General features: G+C 42.5%; 1 protein-coding gene across 4 annotated transcripts in view; it reads left to right on the top strand.

Annotated features, from left to right (window-relative positions):
• LOC115151028 (metabotropic glutamate receptor 4-like) overlaps positions 1–23,833 on the top strand; it is a 283,964-nt gene that overhangs the window by 247,023 nt on the left and 13,108 nt on the right. For all 4 annotated transcript variants that reach the window (XM_029694935.1, XM_029694936.1, XM_029694937.1 and 1 more), the window contains 2 exons: positions 4,123–4,259; positions 5,213–6,148. In XM_029694935.1, coding sequence (XP_029550795.1) covers positions 4,123–4,259; positions 5,213–6,148 — 1,073 coding nt within the window. The remainder of the gene's footprint in view (positions 1–4,122; positions 4,260–5,212; positions 6,149–23,833) is intronic.

Below are 23,833 nucleotides of genomic sequence, written 5' to 3'. Positions count from 1 at the left end.
AAAACGTTGTCATCAAAGTCTGGCATTCTCTGGATTCATGCTGCTTTCAAGACAACTGGGAATTTGGGGAAAAATTTGTTTGAATAATGACGTCAGTGATCTTCAGGTCAAAACGTCGATCCTCTAGAAAGAGGCCTGAGTTCTTGACTTGGAATTCCGAGTTGGATGAACGTTCAAAACGTATTTTCCCAGTCGGAGCTCGTTTTTTCAGAGTTCACAGTTGTCTTCAATGCACTGAAGTCGGAAGTCGGAGATTTCAGTTTTCTGTCAATCCAGTTCCCAGTTGCTTTGAACACGGCAGAAATCATGTTGGATTGACAGCATGGCCGATGTAGTCAACTTTTTCTGGTCCATGATGTTGTGTGTGAATGTTTATCCTTTTAAGGTTGGAAAAGAGACCCTTTTATACAGATTTTTTTATCCTTAATCCTAGACTTGGAACACATACCTCTCCACCGAATAGCAGGCAGGTGAAGCAAAAATAGTGTTTAGTCACTGATTCCTTCCAAACCACTCTGTACTTTAGCTGGCTGCCCCTCCACCACAGAAAGCACTGAGCTAGGCTGAAACACCTGCATTTTGGAGCAGCCTTACTCAACAGAGTATGCTGCTTTACTAACTCAAGGATAACTCTTTTTTTACATTGTTTGCAAACTGATATGTGACACGAATGAATGCCAAAATGAAATGCAAAACATGTGGTGCTCAAAACAGGCTCTGCCCCACCTGAACCTGAATGACGGGTCGCCACTGTCCTGTCCCTAAATCTGCATGAGCTTTAGCCAGCTTCTCTGACTATTGTTGTCATACCATGAATGACAAGATTGCATGACAACAACATGCCTGCATGAAAACGCTAGTCAGAGGAGTTGGCTAAAGCTCATACAGATATGAGGCCATGCATACTAGAATGCATACAATGAACATACGGTCCTTTTTGAGAACAGATTGGCTAAGAGATGACAATAAGCTTTGGGCCAACTTCAGAATGGAGCACTAAAAGACTATAAACTGTTAAATGTAATTACATCTGCAGTGGCAGACTGTGGTGCTGCATTAGTGTCTGAAAGGACCAATGTGGAGGTCAGGATCCATTTTCCTCTCACAGTGACAGCATGGTACCCAGTGGCATGTCATGGGCTACGGCCTCAAAGCCTTAACAAGCCCCTTAATACACAGTTCCAACTAGGCTGGGTGGAGAGCTATATGCCTTAGTTTTCTTTTTTTACAGAAAAATACTATGATTGAACTACTGGATACAAATGCAGATCAACACTTCAGTTGTGGAGAGTGCTTGTATAAACATATCTCCTTCAAACATAAAATCTGTTCTAATCCCTTTCATCTGTTCATATAACTGTGAGATGTGGGCTGCATTGTCACTGAGGCACGGCTGAGTACACAATCGTGCATTAATCCAGAGCGGCTGACTCATCGAGATGTGGATTAGGCTGCTGTATACGTTTTCCGCCCTAAGCTAAACAAAAAAAAACAGTCATCAGCAGAAACCCAAACCGCCGCGATCATCCACACTTTCCCCCTTGTTCGTAAAATGGAACGCCGATTGTGCTTGGGGAGACGTAATGATAAGCTCGGGCATGACAAGAGAAATGCCAGCGCCTTATGCCTTTTATCAGTGGATGGCGGTTTGCTGCTGCATGTTCAAACTTGAGTTTTGAAGTGGAAGTTACTCCTCTGTATCCTCAGCAGAGAGCAGTGATGCTATACTTAATATATTCAAGGGGCATCTTAGGGAAATAAATGTTGTGTAGTTTTATTATCATAAAACAGTATCTCAGGAACAGAAATGTGGTTGTGTGGTTTTAATGTTTAATATTTAGAATGTCGTATTTGGTCTAATGGTGTTCTGTATTATGTCATTCTGTATTATGTTTCATGTTTTGTGTGGACCCCAGGAAGAGTAACTGCTGCTTTTGCAACAACTAATGTCTCCTTCACGATTTGTCCAGATGTACCTGGGTGACTTCACACTAAATGTCATGTAGTTTGCTCATACTTCAAGTTATCCGTCTTTACACATTTGCACATACACTTCACATATACTGCTGCCATCTTGTGTACACCATCGGAATTACAACCAGATTGATGGCTGGAAGTGTGACCATTCTGTTGCATTTCAAAGATTTTTTTCTTTGTATTTTCTTCTGCCAGATCTATTGTGTTATATTCTCCTACATTCAATTCACATTTCCACAAACGTCAAAGTGTTTCCTTTCAAATGGTACCAAGAATATGCATATCCTTGCTTCGGGGCCTGAGCTATGGGTATGTCCTTTTAGGCGAAAATTGAAAAAAAGGGGGCTATCCCTAATATATATATATATATATATATTACCCTTTGGCAGCTTTATCAGAAAGCACAGCATTGATTTTCACTGCTACGCAGATGACACAAAATTTTACATATCTGTGTCACCAGAGGATTTTAGCTCCACGGATAAATTATTAGAATCTATTAGTGATTTAAATACTTGGATGGCTCACAACTTCCTCCAGCTAAATCAAGACAAGACTGAGGTACTTATTGTTGCAGCAAAAGCAGAGATAGAGAATGGCCGCACATTTTAATTGAAGTGCAATAAAGGTAAAACACAAGGTAAAAAACCTAGGTGTTATTTTAGATTCTGAACTCAATTTTGATTCACACATTAGGAATGTGACCAAAATAGCTTTTTACCACCTGAGGAACATTTCCAAGGTGCGTCCATATCTCTCTCAGGCTGACACAGAGAGTCTCATCAATTATTTTATTACAATCAGGCTTGACTACTGTAATGCTCTCCTGTCTGGTCTACCCAAGAAAGCCATTGATCAACTGCAAAACATACAGAATGTTGCAGCCCAGTTACTGACCAAGACCAAACGGAGAGCACTCATTACACTGGTTTTAACGTTGCTGCACTAGCTGCCTGTAAGTTTTAGAATTCATTTTAAGATTCTTCTATTGGTTTTTAAATCAATCCACGATTGTGCAACCCAATACATGTCAGACTGCTTTTAAGTTATGCACCCAATAGGTCCCTCAGGTCCTCTGGCACTGGCCTTTTAACTGTCCCAAAGCCTAGGATCAAAAGGCATGGAGAGGCAGCCTTCAGTTACCATGCCCCCAGCCTTTGGAATAGCCTGCCAGAGAACCTGAGGGGGGCCTAAACTGTGGACATTAAAATAAAAAATAAAAAAATCTTAAAACACACCTTTTTAGCTTTGCTTTCCTTAGGGTGCTTTTTAGTCATTCAGTTTCTTTAGTTTTTTTATCCTCTTATATTTGTGTATTAAATATTTCATTTTTTATATTTTTTTTCCTGTGAAGAACATTGTGTTGCATTCCATGTCTGAAATGTGCTGTACAAATGAAGCTGGGTTTGATTTGATAGTTTGTTTTGTAGTGGGGGCTCCTTTTGGCTGCTAAGTCATATGACATTTGATTACTATATCTCTCATGCCAAAACATATTGGAACAATATCTTGTCTTGTTGCTTTTGTTCTATGTTGCGTATGCTACGTCTTGCTTGTCCTATGTTGCTCTGCGTGAGCTCACTGCTCAATGATTGTCTATATTGTAATTGTTTTTAATAACCTGCCCAGGGACTGTGGTTGAAAATTAGCCGGCTGGCTAAAACCGGCAATTTTACTGAAACGTTGATTAATGTGCACTGTCCCTGTAAAAAAAAAAAAAACTCAAATTCAAACTCAACACCACCAAAAAATTGCAGGGTGCGATAAGACCACACAGTAACACAGTGCAGTTAACGTCAGTCGAAAAATAATCCCCACACACAAAGTTCTCACTTAGAATAGAGTATGGAAGAACAATTTGAAATCAATGGAGTGACTGCAAATATGATTTGACTAAGGCAGATGCCTCTAGACAGAACAGAGCAGAGAGAGAATTTAAAATCAGCCACTTATTCTCTCCTCACCCCACAAGCTAAATTTAACACTTTCTTGAATTGAGAAATTGCATTTCAACACAGTTTCTTTTGGTCAGCCGCAAACGTTTGCACATTCCACACACTGATCCTGTGACAATTACAATACAAATTAAGCAAGAAAACACTTGTTTTTTGTTGAAGAATTAATTCTCTCTCCTTCGTCCCTCAGGCATTGCTGGCAACCCAGTGCTTTTCAATGGGAATGGAGATGCCCCTGGTCGCTATGAGATTTACCAGTACCAGATCAGAAACCGAACAGCTGAGTACAAAATCATCGGGCACTGGACCGACCAGCTCTATCTGAATGTAAGCACTTGTTTTTTATAGTTCATACAGCAGCTACAGATACTGTACTTTAGATATATTATCAGACTCGTCCCCTCCACTTTACCTTCATAGGTTTTACCATGTGTGTCAGTGGCTCTCCTCCTGACACAGCTATGATTGGCTGTTGTCGTCTGTTGGTTCTACTGCAGCGCTTCCTTGGCTCAGTAATTCCTCCTGATCCATTTGCTACTGGCTTTGTGCACACATCTTTAAAGTTGAAAACATCCAGAGGGTGCTTTAATGATTAACAGCAAAGACTGAAATGAAAAGAAAGCAATAAGAGCTTAAAAACCGATACATTGCTATAGTGACTTCAGACACCATCCACTGTCTTAGGGAAACAATAGTGTGCAATTGTGGACACATGGGGGTTACAAAGCTATAACAATGAATTACATGAAACCGGCCCCGCAAATAATGCTTAAATGGAATAAGAAGAGATGGCCTTGGGCTAAGAAAGATAGAAAGAAAAAAATAAGCAGGTTTCTATGGAGTTGACCTGGTTTCTATGGCGTTGACCTGGTTTCTATGGAGTTGATCTGGGTCTGTACCTCTTTCAATGCTGTGTACACAGAATGAATGGAATGGTGTTGTAAATTCTAGTCCTGGGCACCTACTGTAGTGTGCACCAATTCTCTTTCCTCAGGATATTTTAGTCAATTAGGATTCTTATATCTGTTAATGAAATACACATTTGGGGATGAGTTTGCCGCCTATGAATTTAACAACAACCATCGATGGCAAAAAAAGTGAATAACATGATGCTAAATATACTGTTTTAAAAAGGCAAATAGAGTTTGGGAGAGGAGAATCCCCTAAACGAACTGCATGCCAGTGGCAATTTTCATTAAACAAGAAGAGACTGTGTATGGGTTATAGTGTTAGTTATTTGAGAAGTGTTTGACTGTACCCCTCCTCTCCATCTCAATCAGATCCGAGCAATGCACTGGCCAGGTGGAGGTCGTCAGATCCCTTACTCCATCTGCAGCCACCCATGCCAGGCCGGAGAACGCAAGAAGATAGTGAAGGGCATCCCTTGCTGCTGGCACTGCGAGCGCTGCGACGGCTACCAATACCAGGCAGACACCTACAGCTGCAAGATGTGCCGCTTTGACCTGCGTCCCAACGAGAACCACACGGCCTGCCGTCCCATCCCCATTGTCAAGCTGGAATGGAGTTCCCCCTGGGCCGTCATACCTGTCCTCATCTCCGTGGTGGGCATCATGGCCACTCTGTTTGTGGTGGTCACCTTTATCCGCTACAATGACACGCCCATCGTCAAGGCGTCAGGCCGCGAGCTCAGCTACGTTCTACTGACAGGTATCTTCATGTGCTACGCCACCACTTTTCTCATGATATCTGCCCCTGACGTGGGCATCTGCTCCCTCAGACGGATCTTCCTGGGTCTGGGGATGAGTATCAGCTACGCAGCCCTGCTCACCAAGACTAACCGCATCTACCGCATCTTCGAGCAGGGATCCATGTCGGTGAGCGCCCCCAGGTTCATCTCCCCAGCCTCCCAGCTGGTCATCACCTTCAGCCTGACTTCGGTGCAGCTACTGGGGGTGTGTATCTGGTTTGGCGTGGACCCGTCTCAGGCCATCATCGACTACGAGGACCAGCGCATGGCCAATCCGGACATGGCCCGTGGCGTGCTCAAATGTGACATCTCTGATCTTTCTCTGATCTGCTTGCTCGGCTACAGCATGCTGCTAATGGTCACCTGCACGGTGTACGCCATCAAGACTCGAGGCGTGCCGGAGGCCTTCAACGAGGCCAAGCCCATCGGCTTCACCATGTACACCACCTGTATCATCTGGCTGGCCTTCATCCCCATCTTCTTTGGTACCTCCCAGTCCACAGAGAAGGTAAGCTCAGAGGTGTGTTTTTTTCTGGTCTGTTTGTTTTTGTACTTGCTGATATCCAAAAGGATGGCATAAGCACAAAGAGGATTATACAGACTGGGTCCCTCTCTCTGTTTCTCTTTTCTTGCTCTCTCTCTCACTCTCTCTCTCTCTCGCACTCGCTCTCTGTCTTTTATGTCTTGGTTGAAATAAAATGCTTTATTATAATGCTTTGTTTATAGAGAGGCCTTTATACCATTGTTCATTATGGAAGGAGTGTGCTGGGGAGTCAGTGTAGGTAGGTGGACATGACTGGATGAAAAAAGCATTATGCTATGGTATGAATGAGCCTTTTCTGGCAGAGCTTAACCCTCTAGAGTCGAACATGCTGACCACACTGACTAGGTATCTCCCTTTTCCCTTTCATGCATTTTTTAAACCTTTATTTAACTAGGCAAGTCAGTTAAGAACAAATTATTATTTACAATGACGGCCTACACCCGCCAAACCCGGACGAAGCTGGGCCAGTTGCGCGCCGCCCTATCGGACTCACAATCATGGCCGGTTGTGATACAGCCTGGAATCAAACCAGGGTGTCTGTGGTGATGCCTCTAGCACTGAGATGCAGTGCCTTAGACCACTGCGCCACTCGAGCATACATTGTGTACACGAGCGTTGCAAAATACATTTACACATACAGTTGAAGTCGGAAGTTTACATACACTTAGGTTGGAGTCATTAAAACTCGTTTTTCAACCACTCCACAAATGTATTTTTAGCAAACTATAGTTTTCAAAGTAGCCATCCTTTGCTGTGATGACAGCTTTGCACACTCTTGGCATTCTCTCAACCAGCTTCATTGGGTAGTCACCTGCAATGCATTTCAATTAACAGATGTGCCTTGTTAAAAGTTAACTTGTAGAATTTCTTTCCTTCTTAATGAGTTTGAGCCATTCAGTTGTGTTGTGACAAGGTAGGGGTGGTATACAGAAGATAGCCCTATTTGGTAAAAGACCAAGTCCGTATTATGGTAAGAACAGCTCAAATAAGCAAAGAGAAACAACATACTTTAAGACATGAAGGTCAGTCAATACGGAAAATTCCAAGAACCTTGATATTTTCTGAAAGTGCAGTCGTTAAAAACCATCAAGCGCTTTGATGAAACTGGCTCTCATGAGGACCGCCACAGGAATAGAAGACCCAGAGTTACCTCTGCTGCAGAAGATAAGTTCATTAGAGTTAACAGCCTCAGAAATTGCAGCCCAAATAAATGCTTCACAGAGTTCAAGTAACAAACATATCTCAACATCAACTGTTCAGAGGAGACTGTGTGAATCAGACTGTCATTCTGCAGCGATACGCCATCCCATCTGGTTTGCACTTAGTGGGACTATCATTTGTTTTTCAACTGGACAATGACCCAAAACACCTCCAGGCTGTGTAAGGGCTATTTTACCAAGAAGGGGAGTGCTGTATCAAATGACCTGGCCTTCACAATCCCCCGACCTCAGACAAATTGAGATGGTTTGGGATGAGTTGGACCGCAGAGTGAAGGAAAAGCAGCCAACCAGTGCTTAGCATATGTGGGAACTCCTTCAAGACTGTTGGAAAAGCATTTCAGGTGAAGCTGGTTGAGACAATGCCAAGAGTGTGCAAAGCTGTCATCAAGGCAAAGGGTGGCTATTTGAAGAATCTCAAATATAAAATATATTTTGATTTGTTTTAAACCTTTTTGGTTACTACATGATTCCAAATATATTATTTCATAGTTTTGATGTCTTCACTATTATTCCAAAATTTACAAAAGAGTAAAATTAAAGAAAAACCCTTGAATGAGTAGGTGTTCTAAAATTTGGACCGGTAGTGTAAGGAATTTGAAATAATTTTTACTTTTGATACTTAAGTATATTTTAGCAATTACATTTCATTTTGATACTTAAGTATATTTAAAACCAAATACTTTTTTACTTTTACTGAAGTAGTATTTTACTGGGTGACTTTTACTTTTACTTGAGTCATTATCTGTTAAGGTATCTTTACTTTTACTCAAGTATGACAATTGGGTACTTTTCCCACCACTGCCTTTCATCGCAGATGCAGAAGGGCGATATCGCTTGATGCAGTGGATTGAGACGCAGCCCATGCAAAACAGATATCTTTGGTTTAAACAGACAGATTGACAGATTGTTTCCATTATGTTAATTCGATTTCTGCGGGGGTGCTGAAACTGTAGGCTAAGGGATGGTGAATTTTTCTGTTATACTCTGTGTCGATTTTCATTTTGTAATCATTAAGTTTTAATCTCCCCTGCAGTCTTGGTTTTATGAAGACTAGAATTACAAGCAGAGGATTGCATAATTCTGTGATTACAGTATATCTGAGATTTAATTACATTGGGGAGGTTAGTATCAATATAAAACTGCTAAGCCATTAATTACTTAAATATTAAAAGTTCTGATCTGAAGAAATGTCCTATTCTACATGCAGGGGATTTGAAGATAATTCCTATAAACTCTGCAGGCCCTTTGCATACAGTAGCCTGCTTGTTATTCCGTGACTCATGCGTATGTGACAGCCACGTGCCACAGTGTATTAGTGACCGTTGAGTTGTTTACACAACCACAGAGCTCACACTCGTGTCATTGTGTCAAATCAATGATTCTGGCCTGGTGAACGGCAAATCCACTGAACACTGGGATTCACACCTAGGGGAAATTGTATTGGTTTTCATTCAAAAACGTTCAAGCATTCGATTAAGCCTGCCTGGAATGGAGTGTCAGGTGGGCGGGGTTTGCACTTTTTTGGACTATTCCATTGGTTCTGTTGTGACAACCAAGCTGAATCAAGTGCAGCATAAGAATTAGAAAGAAACCAAATACTGTTTGAACCCCAGGTCTGCTGGGATGTACAGGTCAGATGGGGACACAGGCAGAAATGGATGCACTGTAAACCCCAATTTACTGTCATTAATTAAAACTTTTGAGGAAACCTGTTGCAGTTAATATATCTGAGTATAGTTATTGTGATTTTATAGTCATTACTCAAATCGATGGAGTCACTGTGACCCTGTAGAACAGGGGTAGGCAACCCTGGTCTTTGAGTGCCGAAGGCACTTCATGTTTTTGATTTAACCGACCTGGAAGACCAGGTGTGTTGAATGTAATACAGTGGCCTGAAGATCATGGTTTACAGGCCTGCAAATAGGGTTGCAAAATTCCGTTAACTTTCCCAAAATTCCCAGATTTTCTAAAAATCCTGGTAGAAGAATTTCCAGGAATCTTCCACCTGGGATTTCTGGGAAACCTTGGAAATTTACCAGAAGGTTGCAACCTTACATGCAAGTCACATTATGCTGGCTTACACAGTGATGTGAAAATCCTATTACAATCCAGCCAGAGTTAAGCTATCTAACAGCTGAAATGTTTATTCACCCGCAACCTGCATTCATATTGACTGCCAGGATTAGGAACAGTGTGAGGAGACTACCTAAGCCATTTAAACTGGAAAAAACATTTTTGTAACAGGTGCAAGAAATCTAACAAAACTATTGGATTAGTTTACAAAAATCTATGTTATTTATCTTTGTGTAGCGTAATGTAAACGCAAAAACACAGATATTAAAAATAATTTAAAAAAAAGTAAATTTGTTATCATAACTTTTTTTTAAATGTAGTTGATGTGACTTCTCATTTAGTTTTGATTCAGTACCACAATAACATTTGAAGTAATAGGCCTAATCACTTTTCATTGACTTTGAGTTCAACTTACCAGAAGTATTTGAGTTAAAAATGCCTTGGGGTTTACAGTGTGGATGTTAAGTTTTTAGCACATAACCATAGCTGCAGTACAGTGTATTGTAGGGCTCCACAGCCTTGAGATAAAAAACAATGGTTAAATTGAGTAGGTGGAAGCAGATCTATTTGGCAGATAGACAAAGAATGGGGCCTCAGTAGCTGTCATGAGCACTGGTTATTTACTCAGGGGCGAGAGGCTAGTGAATGCCTTGCACTGGCAGGGGTGACACCATCGGTGGGGCTGGAGTAAAACAACAGAAAGAGGGGGGTCTAAAGAGCTATACTGTAACGTCATCATCATCATCACCGTCTTCCCACTAGGCTGCAGAGGCAGAAAAGAAAAAAGAGTACATTCTGCTAGGATCTCTACTCAGCTTGTACATGGTTAAAATGTATATCTTGTAAGACTGACTATCACTTATGAACTGCATTCAACATGTGTGTATTCTTCTGCAGTGCATTACCGTGCATTGCATATGACCATTGCGAGTTAGATGCACTCAGTCATAGTGCAAAATGTCCATAGAGTCCATTGCGTGTTAACGTAATGAAGCCCTTACTGAGCTAGGTTAATTGTGTGTATCAGTCAACTTCCTTTATCAGTATGACCTGTTGTGTTGTTAACACAATGCAGACTCATCTGAAGAACAGAAAGATACCTGCAGGGATCAAAAGGGGAAAACAACTTTTACAAGAAGATTATGCCGTTTTTGCTTAAGCTCTTCTAAATCTTGTGTGCTACCATCACATTGTGTTAATAATGGTGCATAAATACTGGCATATGGATCAGCCTTTAAAGGATCGTTCATCGTTTAATTAATAAGAACAAGGTAAACTAACACAAACTGCAAAAGCTCCATATGTACTGAATAACAGATATTGACCTGAACATTGCTTATCTCTTGTAATCAGTAGCAAACCGCAATGGATATCAATAACTAGCTGTCCATCTTCCAGCTGTCCATCTTCTGCCTTGAAAGATAGAAGAGAATCGTGAAATAGACTTAACGTAAGCTTTTTCCTAGATGAGGTAATCCATTAGATAGTGTGGCTTTGAATCACAAAACAGGAGGTGTCCTACTTTTTGTTTCTCCTCACAATCCTGCAGAAACCCAGCCCTGCTAATTCAATTTGAAAATCTGGAACAAGTTCTCGTATAGAGGCTTAAGATAAGAGGTGGCTTTTCTTCTCCCAATTCATATTAAACATTCATTAATTTGCTTTTCCCTTGGAAAGGGGCAGACAATTGTGGAGAGAACTTTAATTCTTTGGGAGGAGGAGTGCCACCACTGCCAGGAGGCTGGAGCTCTGTTACTGTAGGTGAGAGAGAAAATACAGTGGCGTGACTGAGCTAAGACTTCCCTTATACTGCTCTCTCTGCTTTCTCTATTGTCTTAACATGCATGACAGTAGCTAGTCATATTATACACATGCACACATAGGAAACTTTGAATGTAGCGTAAATATGCCTCTACAGTATGATAAGAAGATATAAGATTCAGTGTTGAATTACTGTGCTATTTGTTCTTCAAAATTCTCTTTTGAGCTAAAATATTCAGGATAATGCCATTCACAATCAACAATACTGGGCTGCAGTACACACAAACTTCTTGATTTTCCAATCAATTAGAATAATTCTGTGATAGATCATCTGCGCTGTTATGTAAACAATGTTCCTTTATAAGAAATTAACATGCAAAAACAAAAGCCCCTCGTAATCATCCAAAGTGACAAGCCCAACAAAGCCTTGCAGCTGGAAATGACATGTCTTTTAGAGCAAATTAAATGCTTGAGTTGCTCTGGGTCTTGATTTAGCTTATCTGTCCGCCTATGTGCTCATCACCAGTTTACTGCAAGCCTCCCTCGCCTGGCACTCCAATTACACTAATTTATTTGTCATCTTGTGTCAGGAGAAATGTAACAAATGCCATATAGGAGGCCTTCTCTATCAGTCAAATCTGGTCTGGCTATAGTGTGTGATCACAGAGCATGATGCTGGATGTGGGAATCGATGTGGTACTGCCTCACCTGGAGAGGTGTAGTAAATCAGAGGATGTCTGTCAGGTAGGGGGAGCGGGGGGAGTGGTAGGAACGCTTCACAATAGAGTCCAAGGAGAAGGTTTCTCTCCTCACAATGAACACAATCAGCCGCCTTAGAAAGAGCTGCCATTATGGTGCTCGAACAGCTGACTGCTAGTGAGTGGTTTTGTCCATCTCTTTTATGTTATCAGGTTTTCATTATGCTGTTTACAGTGTTCTTGTTGTTGCCTCTCGGCTGTTAAAAAAGTAGGTTAGTTCAACAGCCTTAGATTACATGCTGTGATCTCAGGCCCTTCTTATGAACAATTCTTTATTTTATGAACAAGTCTTATAAATATATATTTCCTATCTACAGCTTATTAGCGTACACCGAATATGTTCCCCCTGTTGATGACGCTCATTATGCATTAAGGTTGAACCAAAAGATTACATGTATCAAATATGAAATGAAATGCGAAACAATTAAATATGTGAAATGGAATTAAGCAATAATGTATGTTGATGCTAATATGATGTACAATATTCTATTATGTTTCTATATGATAACAATAGCCTAATATATTTAATATGCCATAAATTATATATATTTTTTTAACAGTTTCACAAATTGTCATTGGTTGCACTAATTGCATTGTTTGTCTACATAACCTTGTTCAAGTATTCATGACATTAACCTGAGGAAGGCACAGTGATGCCAAAACATTGGTAAATACCCAATAAATTACTGGGAGTTTATATATGGAGTGTGCGACTTTCTTTATTTTGATGTTTTTTCATATGTAAACAACATTATTGTACTGCTGTCCCAGAGGCCTAATAGAACACAATGAGGATCAATCGGACAGAGCACAGAGGCCTGGATAAGATCTAGGATTTCATACTGGTTGCATCTGCTACATGACCCATTGTAGTCATTTTGTAAATCACGTTCTCCAGCAACACCACATCAGAGTCCCCGGGGCAAAACAATCCTTATTGGTTTAATTAGACTATAACCACAGAAACCATGTGAGGCTGTGAAATTGAAATGAATATTGAAATGATTCATAGCCTGTTGTTTGAATATGCCATACTGAACTATGAGTAAAACCTAGAAGCTGCATTGTTTCCCAGGAAGAATGCTAGTCAATAACGGAAATTGAAAGTGCTTTTAATTCATCAGTCTTAAGATTGAGCATATGTTATGCAGCTCGCACGTTAGCGTTTATTAGGATGAATCTTATCCTGGAGGTTTTCACTAGATGGGCCAGCCGCAAAGTCAGAATTGGCTATACCGTAAACAATTTATTGAAAACAAAAATGTTTTTTTTTTTGTCTTAAGGTGAGGCATAAGGTTAGCAGTGTGGGAAGGTTGGTGTTAAAAGGGGAGCTGAACTTCCTGATTTGACCTTGTTTTTCAGTGGCCATGACTGAAGACAAACGAGAGTTGTCTTTGGGGGGTGGTGATTTAATGTGGGTGTCTCTTGTGTATGTATTGCACGTGGTAAGCGTTTGTACATTCACTCTGCCAAGACAGTACACAGTGACTAGATAACTTGAAACAACCTAACCTCTTGTGTCTTGAAGTTGCCTAGGCTAGCTAACGTCATTCGCCAATTAGCTTCAGCCGCCATTTTACAATGTAAATGGGACAATATTTTCATGTTGCACATCTTTTAGTTGTCTCATTAAATGCTTTTAATGTTTGTATGTGCATTTCTACAATTTATAGTTGGCTTGACGTTTTTAAGTAATTGAAATTTGAAGCTATACAACTTTTCAAATATTGTCTCATGTACATGGTGTGATTTACTGATGGTCCCTAACTACCCCTATACGGATATCGAATGTCAAACCAAATTGACCATGGGCATTACGATTGGTCGTGTGCAGTTGTGCTCCGAATTGAAGATTACTTGGGTGCTGCAAGCTGTGGGCATGTGGGTAGGATTGAAATAAACCCAACCCTAGGAAAACTGTTACAGTACTCTTCATTCCTTTACATACACATTTTTCCTTTTAATCTCGCAAATCTCAGTTTTGGACAAGACTGACTTTATGACCAAAATTATCCTATTTACATTTTGTAGCCAATTTGACACTAGAATAAATAAATAAATCATATTGATGCCACATAGGCCGTTTTCAAAACAAGAAGTTGCTTTTTAGGGGCAGTTACTCATTAAGGTTAGGGTTAGGTCTAAAATCAGATGTTATGACTATGCCAGCTAGTTTGACCACCCTGCAGAGCTGACTCCAGTACATGAGTCATCCCAATAAATGCCAACCTGTCACGTCCTGACCAGTAATAGGGGTTATTTGTTATTGTAGTTTGGTCAGGACGTGGCAGAGGGTATTTGTTTTATGTGGTTCGGGGTGGTGGTTTGTTTAGTAGGGTATTTGATTTATGTATTCCGGGGGGTTTTGGGCACTGTTCTATGTTAGTGTATTTCTATGTTCTGTCTAGTCTTTTGTATTTCTATGTTTTGTTTATTGGGGTTGGACTCTCAATTGGAGGCAGGTGTTTTCTAGTTGCCTCTGATTGAGATTCCTATATATAGGTATGTGTTTGTTGAGTACTTTGTGGGAGATTGTTCTGTGTATAGCCTTGTGCCTTACCAGCATGTGATTCGTCGTTGTGTCTTTTTGGTGTTTGTTTTGGTTCTCCTTCTTGTCCGTTTATAATAAAGAAGATGAGTGCACATTTCCCCACTGCATTTTGGTCTAAATCCGACGACAACCATTACAGAATCTCTCACCAACCAATGACCAAGCAGCAGAGGAAGGAGCAACGGGTGGACTATAGGGAGCAGCACCTGGATTGGAGAAAGCAGCGCGCTCAGGAGGAGATGGACATGGGAACAATTACTGGACCATTGTGACAACCTGCCTGGGAAGCAGGTAGAGGTGGAGAGGCAGCCCCAATAATTTTTTTTGGGGGGGGCACACCGGTAGTTTGGCTAGGCCAGGCAGTAGACCTACGCCAGCTCCCCGTGTTTTTTGGGATGAACGAATGGAGTGGAGGGCGCCAAGGTATGCGGAAGTGCGCACGATCTCGCCCATACGCACGCACAGTCCAGTGCGAGTGATCCCAGCCCCTCACAACTGCCGTGCTAGAGTGGGCATCCAGCCTGGTAGGAGGATGCCTGCGCAGCGCATCTGGTCACCGGTGCGCCTCCTAGGTCCAGGCTACCCTACGCCCGCTCTACTCACGGCCACCATCAGGCCCCTGCATAGCCCAGTCCGCCCTGTACCAGCACTCCGCTCGTACAGGGCTACTAGTTCCATCCAGCCAGGACGGAATGTGCAGGAGGTGCGATCGAGACCGCCAGTGCGCCTCCACGGCCCGATACCTCCAGTACCAGCACCACACATCAGGCTTCCAGTGCGTCAGCCCAGTCCAACTCAGCCCGTTCCTGCTCCCCATACTAGCCCTGAAGTGCGTGTCCCCAAACTGGCACTTCCAGTACCAGCACCATGCATCAGGCTTCCAGTGTCCAGTCCAGAGTATCCGGCGACAGTGTCCAGTCCAGAGTGTCTGGCGACAGTGCCCCGTCCAGAGTGTCCGGCGACAGTGCCCCGTCCAGAGTGTCCGACGACAGTGCCCCGTCCAGAATATTCGGCAACAGTGCCCCGTCCAGAGTATCCGACAACAGTACCCCGTCCAGAGTATCCGGTAAGAGTGTCTAGCCCGGAACCGAGTGAGACGGCCTACAGTTCGGAACCAAGGGAGACGGCCCACTGTTCAGAGCCGAGTGAGACGGCCCACAGCTCGGAGAGGAGTGAATGGGTCTTCAGTCCGGAACCGAACAAGACGGCCTGCAGTCCGGAACCGAGTGAGTCTGCCTGCAGTCCGAAACCGAGTGAGTCTGCCTACTGTGCCCGGAACCGAGTGAGTCTGCCTACTGTGCCCGGAACCGAGTGAGTCTGACTACGGTCCGGAACAAAGCGAGTCTGCCTAAAGTCTGGATCTTCCAGAGTTGGTCCACAGTCCGGAGCCCCCAGAGACGCTCTACAGCCCTGAACATTGTGCAGGGGTGGACTGGTCAGGGGGTGGCTGTAGACCAGAACCTGAGCCACCTCCAGTATAGGTGGGTTGGGGAGGGGGGGTAGCACAGGTGCCATTGTTGACGGCAGCCACCCTCCCTTCCCTCCCTTTAGTTTAGGGGATGTATGTTTGTTTTGGGGTAATTTTGTTTTTTTGTGTGAGGTACATCCGGGGTCTGCACCTTTGGGGGGGGTACGGTCACGTCCTGACCAGTAATAGGGGTTATTTGTTATTGTAGTTTGGTCAGGACGTGGCAGAGGGTATTTGTTTTATGTGGTTCGGGGTGGTGGTTTGTTTAGTAGGGTATTTGATTTATGTATTCCGGGGGTTTTTGGGAACTGTTCTATGTTAGTGTATTTCTATGTTCTGTCTAGTCTTTTGTATTTCTATGTTTTGTTTATTGGGGTTGGACTCTCAATTGGAGGCAGTTGTTTTCTAGTTGCCTCTGATTGAGAGTCCTATATATAGGTATGTGTTTGTTGACTACTTTGTGGGAGATTGTTCTGTGTATAGCCTTGTGCCTTACCAGCCTGTGATTTGTCGTTGTGTCTTTTTGGTGTACGTGTTTTGTTGTGGTTCTCCTTCTTGTCCGTTTATAATAAAGAAGATGAGTGCACATTTCCCCGCTTCATTTTGGTCTAAATCCTGTTACACAACTGTTACACAACCTACATCCAGCTCGCTAAAGAAATGCAGGTTCATAGAAATCATATGTTCTATATGTGCAGGTCTGCCAATAGCACAATATACACTGCTCTGAATGTGCTGAGGAAGAGGCAGATTAGGGGAGAAGTACAGGCGAATGAACCAGCCAGTCTACTGTCTGAGTCATAGTCTTTCAGACTTGCTCAGATATACACTCACAGCCCCATGGTGGACGGTTCATTTTAGGCTTATTCAACAGAACTGCAATGCCAAACAGTAATTCAAATGTTCAGAGTGTACAGTGAATGAATTCTAATGGTCAACTCTGCATTAACGGACGACATGCGTTTGTATTTATACTTATTATGTATCCCCATAGGCTGTAGTCAAGGCAGCAGCTACTCTTCCTGGGGTCCTGCAAAATGAAGGCAGCTATATACACTGCTCAAAAAAATAAAGGGAACACTAAAATAACACATCCTAGATCTGAATGAAATAATCGTATTAAATAGTTTTTTCTTTACATAGTTGAATGTGCTGACAACAAAATCACACAAAAATAATCAATGGAAATCCAATTTATCAACCCATGGAGGTCTGGATTTGGAGTCACACTCAAAATTAAAGTGGAAAACCACACTACAGGCTGATCCAACTTTGATGTAATGTCCTTAAAACAAGTCAAAATGAGGCTCAGTAGTGTGTGTGGCCTCCACGTGCCTGTATGACCTCCCTACAACGCCTGGGCATGCTCCTGATGAGGTGGCGGATGGTCTCCTGAGTGATCTCCTCCCAGACCTGGACTAAAGCATCCGCCAACTCCTGGACAGTCTGTGGTGCAACGTGGCGTTGGTGGATGGAGCGAGACATGATGTCCCAGATGTGATCAATTGGATTCAGGTCTGGGGAACGGGCGGGCCAGTCCATAGCATCAATGCCTTCCTCTTGCAGGAACTGCTGACACACTCCAGCCACATGAGGTCTAGCATTGTCTTGCATTAGGAGGAACCCAGGGCCAACCGCACCAGCATATGGTCTCACAAGGGGTCTGAGGATCTCATCTCGGTACCTAATGGCAGTCAGGCTACCTCTGGCGAGCACATGGAGGGCTGTGCGGCCCCCCAAAGAAATGCCACCCCACACCATGACTGACCCACCGCCAAACCGGTCATGCTGGAGGATGTTGCAGGCAGCAGAACGTTCTCCACGGCGTCTCCAGACTGTGTCACGTCTGTCACATGTGCTCAGTGTGAACCTGCTTTCATCTGTGAAGAGCACAGGGCGCCAGTGGCGAATTTGCCAATCTTGATGTTCTCTGGCAAATGCCAAACATCCTGCACGGTGTTGGGCTGTAAGCACAACCCCCACCTGTGGACGTCGGGCCCTCATACCACCCTCATGGAGTCTGTTTCTGACCGTTTGAGGAGACACATGCACATTTGTGGCCTGCTGGAGGTCATTTTGCAGGGCTCTGGCAGTGCTCCTCCTGCTCCTCCTTGCACAAAGGCGGAGGTAGCAGTCCTGCTGCTGGGTTGTTGGCCTCCTCCACGTCTCCTGATATACTGGCCTGTCTACTGGTAGTGCCTCCATGCTCTGGACACTACGCTGACAGACACAGCAAACCTTCTTGCCACAGCTCGCATTGATGTGCCATCCTGGATGAGCTGCACTACCTGAGCCACTTGTGTGGGTTGTAGACTCCGTCTCATGCTACCACTAGAGTGAAAGCACCGCCAGCTTTCAAAAGTGACCAAAACATCAGCCAGGAAGCATAGGAACTGAGAAGTGGTCTGTGTCCCCACCTGCAGAACCACTCCTTTATTGGGGGTGTCTTGCTAATTGCCTATAATTTCCACCTGTTGTCTATTCCATTTTCACAACAGCATGTGAAATTTATTGTCAATCAGTGTTGCTTCCTAAGTGGACAGTTTGATTTCACAGAAGTGTGATTGACTTGGAGTTACATTGTGTTGTTTAAGTGTTCCCTTTATTTTTTTGAGCAGTATACAATAGATGCATATGGAAGTATTCCTTCCTTCAAAGTCTCTTACAGTTGACTCCAATGCACATCTGTTAACGCAAAATAGGTGTTATTACAATGCAGTTCACTGGCGTAATAGGAATTTCCAGGAATTTCCAGGTGAAAAAAAGAACACAATTATAAACCAGAGCAAAAACAGACAGAGCAAAAAACAGAGCAAAAAAACAGTAAAGTAATCACAGAAGTCGAAGGATCATCAGTACTCAGTTACTTCACACAGTAGTAATCACATCAGATACAGTGACTATAGACTAACAAGTGTAAAGTGCTCAACAAACATAGTACTAACATGACGTTAACACGGTGTTAAAATATGAAATGAAATGTTATTTGTCACATGTTTTGTAAACAGCAGGTGTAGTAGACTAACAGTGAAATGCTTACTTACGGGCTCTTCCCAACAATGCAGAGACAAAAGTAAAAAAATGATGTATTGATAATAACACAAGGAAAAATACACAATGAGTAACAAGATCTTGGCTACAGTACCGAGTCGATGTGCAGGCGTACGTGGTAATTGAGGTAGATATGTACATGTAGGTAGAGGAACTAGGCAACAACATATGTGATGAGTCAAAAGAGTTAGTGCAAAGGGGGTCAAATGCAGATAGTCCGGGTAGCTATTTGGTTAACTATTTAGCAGTCTTATGACTTAGGGGTAGAAGCTGCTCAGGGTCCTGTTGGTTCCAGACTTGGTGCGTCGGTACCGCTTAATAACCCATAATGACAAAGCGAATAAACAGGTTTTTATTTTCTTTTGCAAATGTATTAAAAATAAAAAACAAATACCTTATTTACATAAGTATTCAGACCCTTTGCCATAAAGACTTGAAATTTAGCTCAGGCGCATCCTGTTTCCATCCTTGAGATGTTTCTACAACTTGTCCACCTGTGTTACATTGAATTGATTGGACATGATTTGGAAAGGCACACACCTGTCTATATAAGGTCCCACAGTTGACAGTGCATGTCAGAGCGAAAACCAAGCCATGAGTTTGAAGGAATTGTCCGTAGAGTTCTGAGACAGGACTGTGTTGAGGAACAGATCTGGGGAAGGTTACCAAAGCATTTCTGCAGCATTGAAGGTCCCCAAGAACACAGTGGCTTCCATCATTCTTAAATGGAATAAGTTTGGAAACACCAATACTCTTCCTTGAGCTGGCCATGCAGCAAAATCGGGGGAGAAAGGCTTTTGTCAGGGAGGTGAACAAGAACCCAATGGTCACTCTGACAGAGCCCCAGAGCTCCTCTGTGGAGATGGGAGAGCCTTCCAGAAGGACAACCATCTGCAGCACTCCACCAATCAGGCCTTTATGGTAGAGTGAGCAGATGGAAGCTACTCCTCAGTAAAAGGCACATGACAGCCTGCTTGGAGTTTGCCAAAAGGCACCTAAAGGACTCTCAGACCATGACAAACAATATTCTCTGGTCTGACAAAACCAAGATTGAACTGTTTGGACTAAATGCCAAGCGCCACGTCTAGAGGAAACCTGGCACCATCACTACGGTGAAGAATGGTGGTGGAAGCATCATGCTGTGGGGAAGCTTTTCAGCGGCAGGGACTGGGAGACTAGTCAGGATCGAGAGAAAGATGAATGTAACAAAGTACAGAGAGATCCTTGATGAAAACCTGTTCTAGACTGCTCAGAACCTCAGACTGGGGCGACGGTTCACCTTCCAACAGCACAACGACCCTAAGCACACTGCCAAGACAAGGCAGGAGTGGCTTCGGGACAAGACTCTGAATGTCCTTGAGTGGCCCAGCCAGAGTCCGGACTTGAACCCGATCAAAAATCTCTGGAGAGACCTGAAAATAGCAGTGCAGCGACGCTCCCCTTCCAACCTGACAGAGCTTGAGAGGACCTGCAGAGAAGAATGGGGAAAACTCCCCAAATACAGGTGTGCCAAGCTTGTAGTATCACACCCAAGAAGAATCGAGGCTGTAATCGCTCCCAAACGTTTTTCAAGAAAGTACTTAGTAAAGGGTATGAATACTTATGTTAATGTAATATTTCATTTGTATAATACATTTGATAAAAATGTATAAAAACCTGTTTTTGCTTTGTCATTATGGGGTATTGCGGGTAGCTTGATTAAGGGCATTAAAAAAGATATATATTTTAGAATAAGGCTGTAACATAACAACGTGTGGAAAAAGTCAAGGGGTCTGAATACTTTCTGAATGCACTGTAACTTCTATTTTTTTGGAGAATACACACCAATATAGCACTATCTGTACATTCATAGGGTAGCTGGTTTCTGTACTACAATTCTACCAAGTATTTATACCACTGACAGACTTTTATGAGCTGTTTTGACTGCAACTAAGCATATAAGGTAGGTTTGTTTTGTACACTATAATACTTAGTTATTGCCAGTTATAACCATTGGCGAGTACACAAGGTGCTCATCTATATCAGGTCAAGATCACCCCAACTGTTCCCCTCCGCCCTCCGAGGATATGTGTAATTTAATATTATGTCTCCAGATTCAAAGAAAAACTTTTTTAGATTTGCCGTACAGTAACTCATTTTCTGAGAATACTCACCAATACAGCTCTCTCTGTAAATTCAGAGCTTATCCGAGTTCTTGTATTGCAGTTACATATCAAGTATTATACCATTTGAAGACTTTGCGTCCCATTGGCAGATTATTATATGCACAAAATTACCGTATTACAGTCATACTATATGTACATGGTATAGAAAAGTACAATCTTAGGCTCGCTAAAGAAATGCAGGTCCATAGAAAAATAAATGTTCTATATGTGCAGGTCTGCCAATAGCACTCCTCCAATATGCACTGCTCTGAATGTGCTGAGGAAGAGGCAGATTCAGGGAGAAGTACCAGTCTACTGTCTTAGTCACAGTCTGAAAATGGGTTTGCTCTGATATACACTCACAGCCCCATGGTGGACGGTTCATTTTAGGCTTATTCAACAGAACTGCAATGCCAAACAGTAATTTAAATGTTCAGAGTGTACAGTGAATGAATTCTAATGGTCAACTCTGCATTAAAGGATGACATGCTTTGTATTTGTATTTGTATTTATTATGTATCCCCATTAGCTGTTGTCAAGGCAGCAGCTACTCTTCCTGGGGTCCTGCAAAATGAAGACAGCTATATACAGTCGTGGCCAAAAGTTTTGAGAATGACACAAATATTAATTTTCACAAAGTTTGCAGCTTCAGTGTCTTTAGATATTTTTGTCAGATGTTACTATGGAATACTGAAGTATAATTACAAGCATTTCATAAGTGTCAAAGGCTTTTATTGACAATTACATTAAGTTGATGCAAAGAGTCAATATTTGCAGTGTTGACCCTTCTTTTTCAAGACCTCTGCAATCCGCCCTGGCATGTTGTCAATTAACTTCTGGGCCACATCCTGACTGATGGCAGCCCATTCTTGCATAATCAATGCTTGGAGTTTGTCAGAATTTGTGGGTTTTTGTTTGTCCACCTGCCTCTTGAGGATTGACCACAAGTTCTCAATGGGATTAAGGTCTGGGGAGTTTCCTGGCCATGGACCCAAAATATTGATGTTTTGTTCCCCGAGCCACTTAGTTATCACTTTTGCCTTATGGCAAGGTGCTCCATCATGCTGGAAAAGGCATTGTTCGTCACCAAACTGTTCCTGGATGGTTGGGAGAAGTTGCTCTCGGAGGATGTGTTGGTACCATTCTTTATTCATGGCTGTGTTCTTAGGCAAAATTGAGAGTGAGCCCACTCCCTTGTCTGAGAAGCAACCCCACACATGAATGGTCTCAGAATGCCCCCAAACAATTGGTAAGGGGATTCAACAAAGTGACTTTACCCCAGTCCTCAGCAGTCCAATCCCTGTGTCTTTTGCAGAATATCAGTCTGTCCTTGATGTTTTTCCTGGAGAAAAGTGGCATCTTTGCTGCCCTTCTTGACACCAGGCTATCCTCCAAAAGTCTTCGCCTCACTGTGCGTGTAGATGCACTCACACCTGCCTGCTGCTATTCCTGAGCAAGCTCTGTACTGGTGCTGCCCCGATCTCGTAGCTGAGTCAACTTTAGGAGATGGTGCTGGCGCTTGCTGGACTTTCTTGGGTGCCCTGAAGCCTTCTTCACAACAATTGAACCACTCTCCTTGAAGTTCTTGATTAGAGAATCACTGACATGACATCAGCTGGTCCTTTTGTGGCAGGGCTGAAATGCAGTGGAAATGTTTTTGGGGGATTCAGTTCATTTGCATGGCAAAGAGGGACTTTGCAATTAATTGCAATTCATCTGATCACTCTTCATAACATTCTGGAGTATATGCAAATTGCCATCATACAAACTGAGGCAGCAGACTGTGAAAATTCATATTTGTGTCATTCTCAAAACTTTGTACAATAGATGCATATAGAAGTATTCCTACCTTCAAAGTCACTTACAGACCACAAAGGAATTGAATTTATAAAAAGTCCATATTGATACAGAAACACTAAACAATTACTTAGATTTATTAAGAACAAGTTCACTGACAAAGTGGTGAACAATGTGAAGAATTGAATCAACCGCCTTTAGACTATGATAAAAAAATATGCCTCTGTGGTGAAAATAACCCCAGTCGGTGGTATGAGGGTTTAGAAATTAACATCCAATCATGCTTAGGGTCATGTATAAAAAATTGCACAGTTGTCCATTATTTTGTCTCGAAGAAAAGATTGCAGTGACTTTGAAAGAGGGGTCTCAAAGTATCATAGGGGGTTTTAAGCATTTTTGTGTGTGTGTGTGTGTGTGTGTGTGTGTGTGTGTGTGTGTGTGTGTCACAGTTGTCGTAGGAAGGAGTGGACCAAAGTGCAGCGTGTGTGTCGTTCCACATTTTATTTTCACTGTGAAACTATGCAATACATACACATAAACTAAAGAACAAAAAACAACAAACCGTGACGCAGAGGTGAAACATACACTAACTCAAAAACAATCTCCCACAAACCCAGGTGGGAAAAACACCTACTTAAGTATGATCTCCAATTAGAGACAACGATGACCAGCTGCCTCTAATTGGAGATCATCCCAAACAAAACCCAACATAGAAATACAAAACTAGAACATGACAACATAGAAAAACTAAACTAGAAAATCCCCCTGTCACGCCCTGACCTACTCTACCATAGAAAATAACAGCTTTCTATGGTCCGGACGTGAC

The sequence above is a fragment of the Salmo trutta genome, chromosome 16 (assembly GCF_901001165.1).
Source record: "Salmo trutta chromosome 16, fSalTru1.1, whole genome shotgun sequence".
In the NCBI taxonomy this organism is placed as follows: domain Eukaryota; kingdom Metazoa; phylum Chordata; class Actinopteri; order Salmoniformes; family Salmonidae; genus Salmo; species Salmo trutta.
Note: the sequence above shows the minus strand (reverse complement) of the source record. Positions and strands in the feature narration are given on the sequence as shown.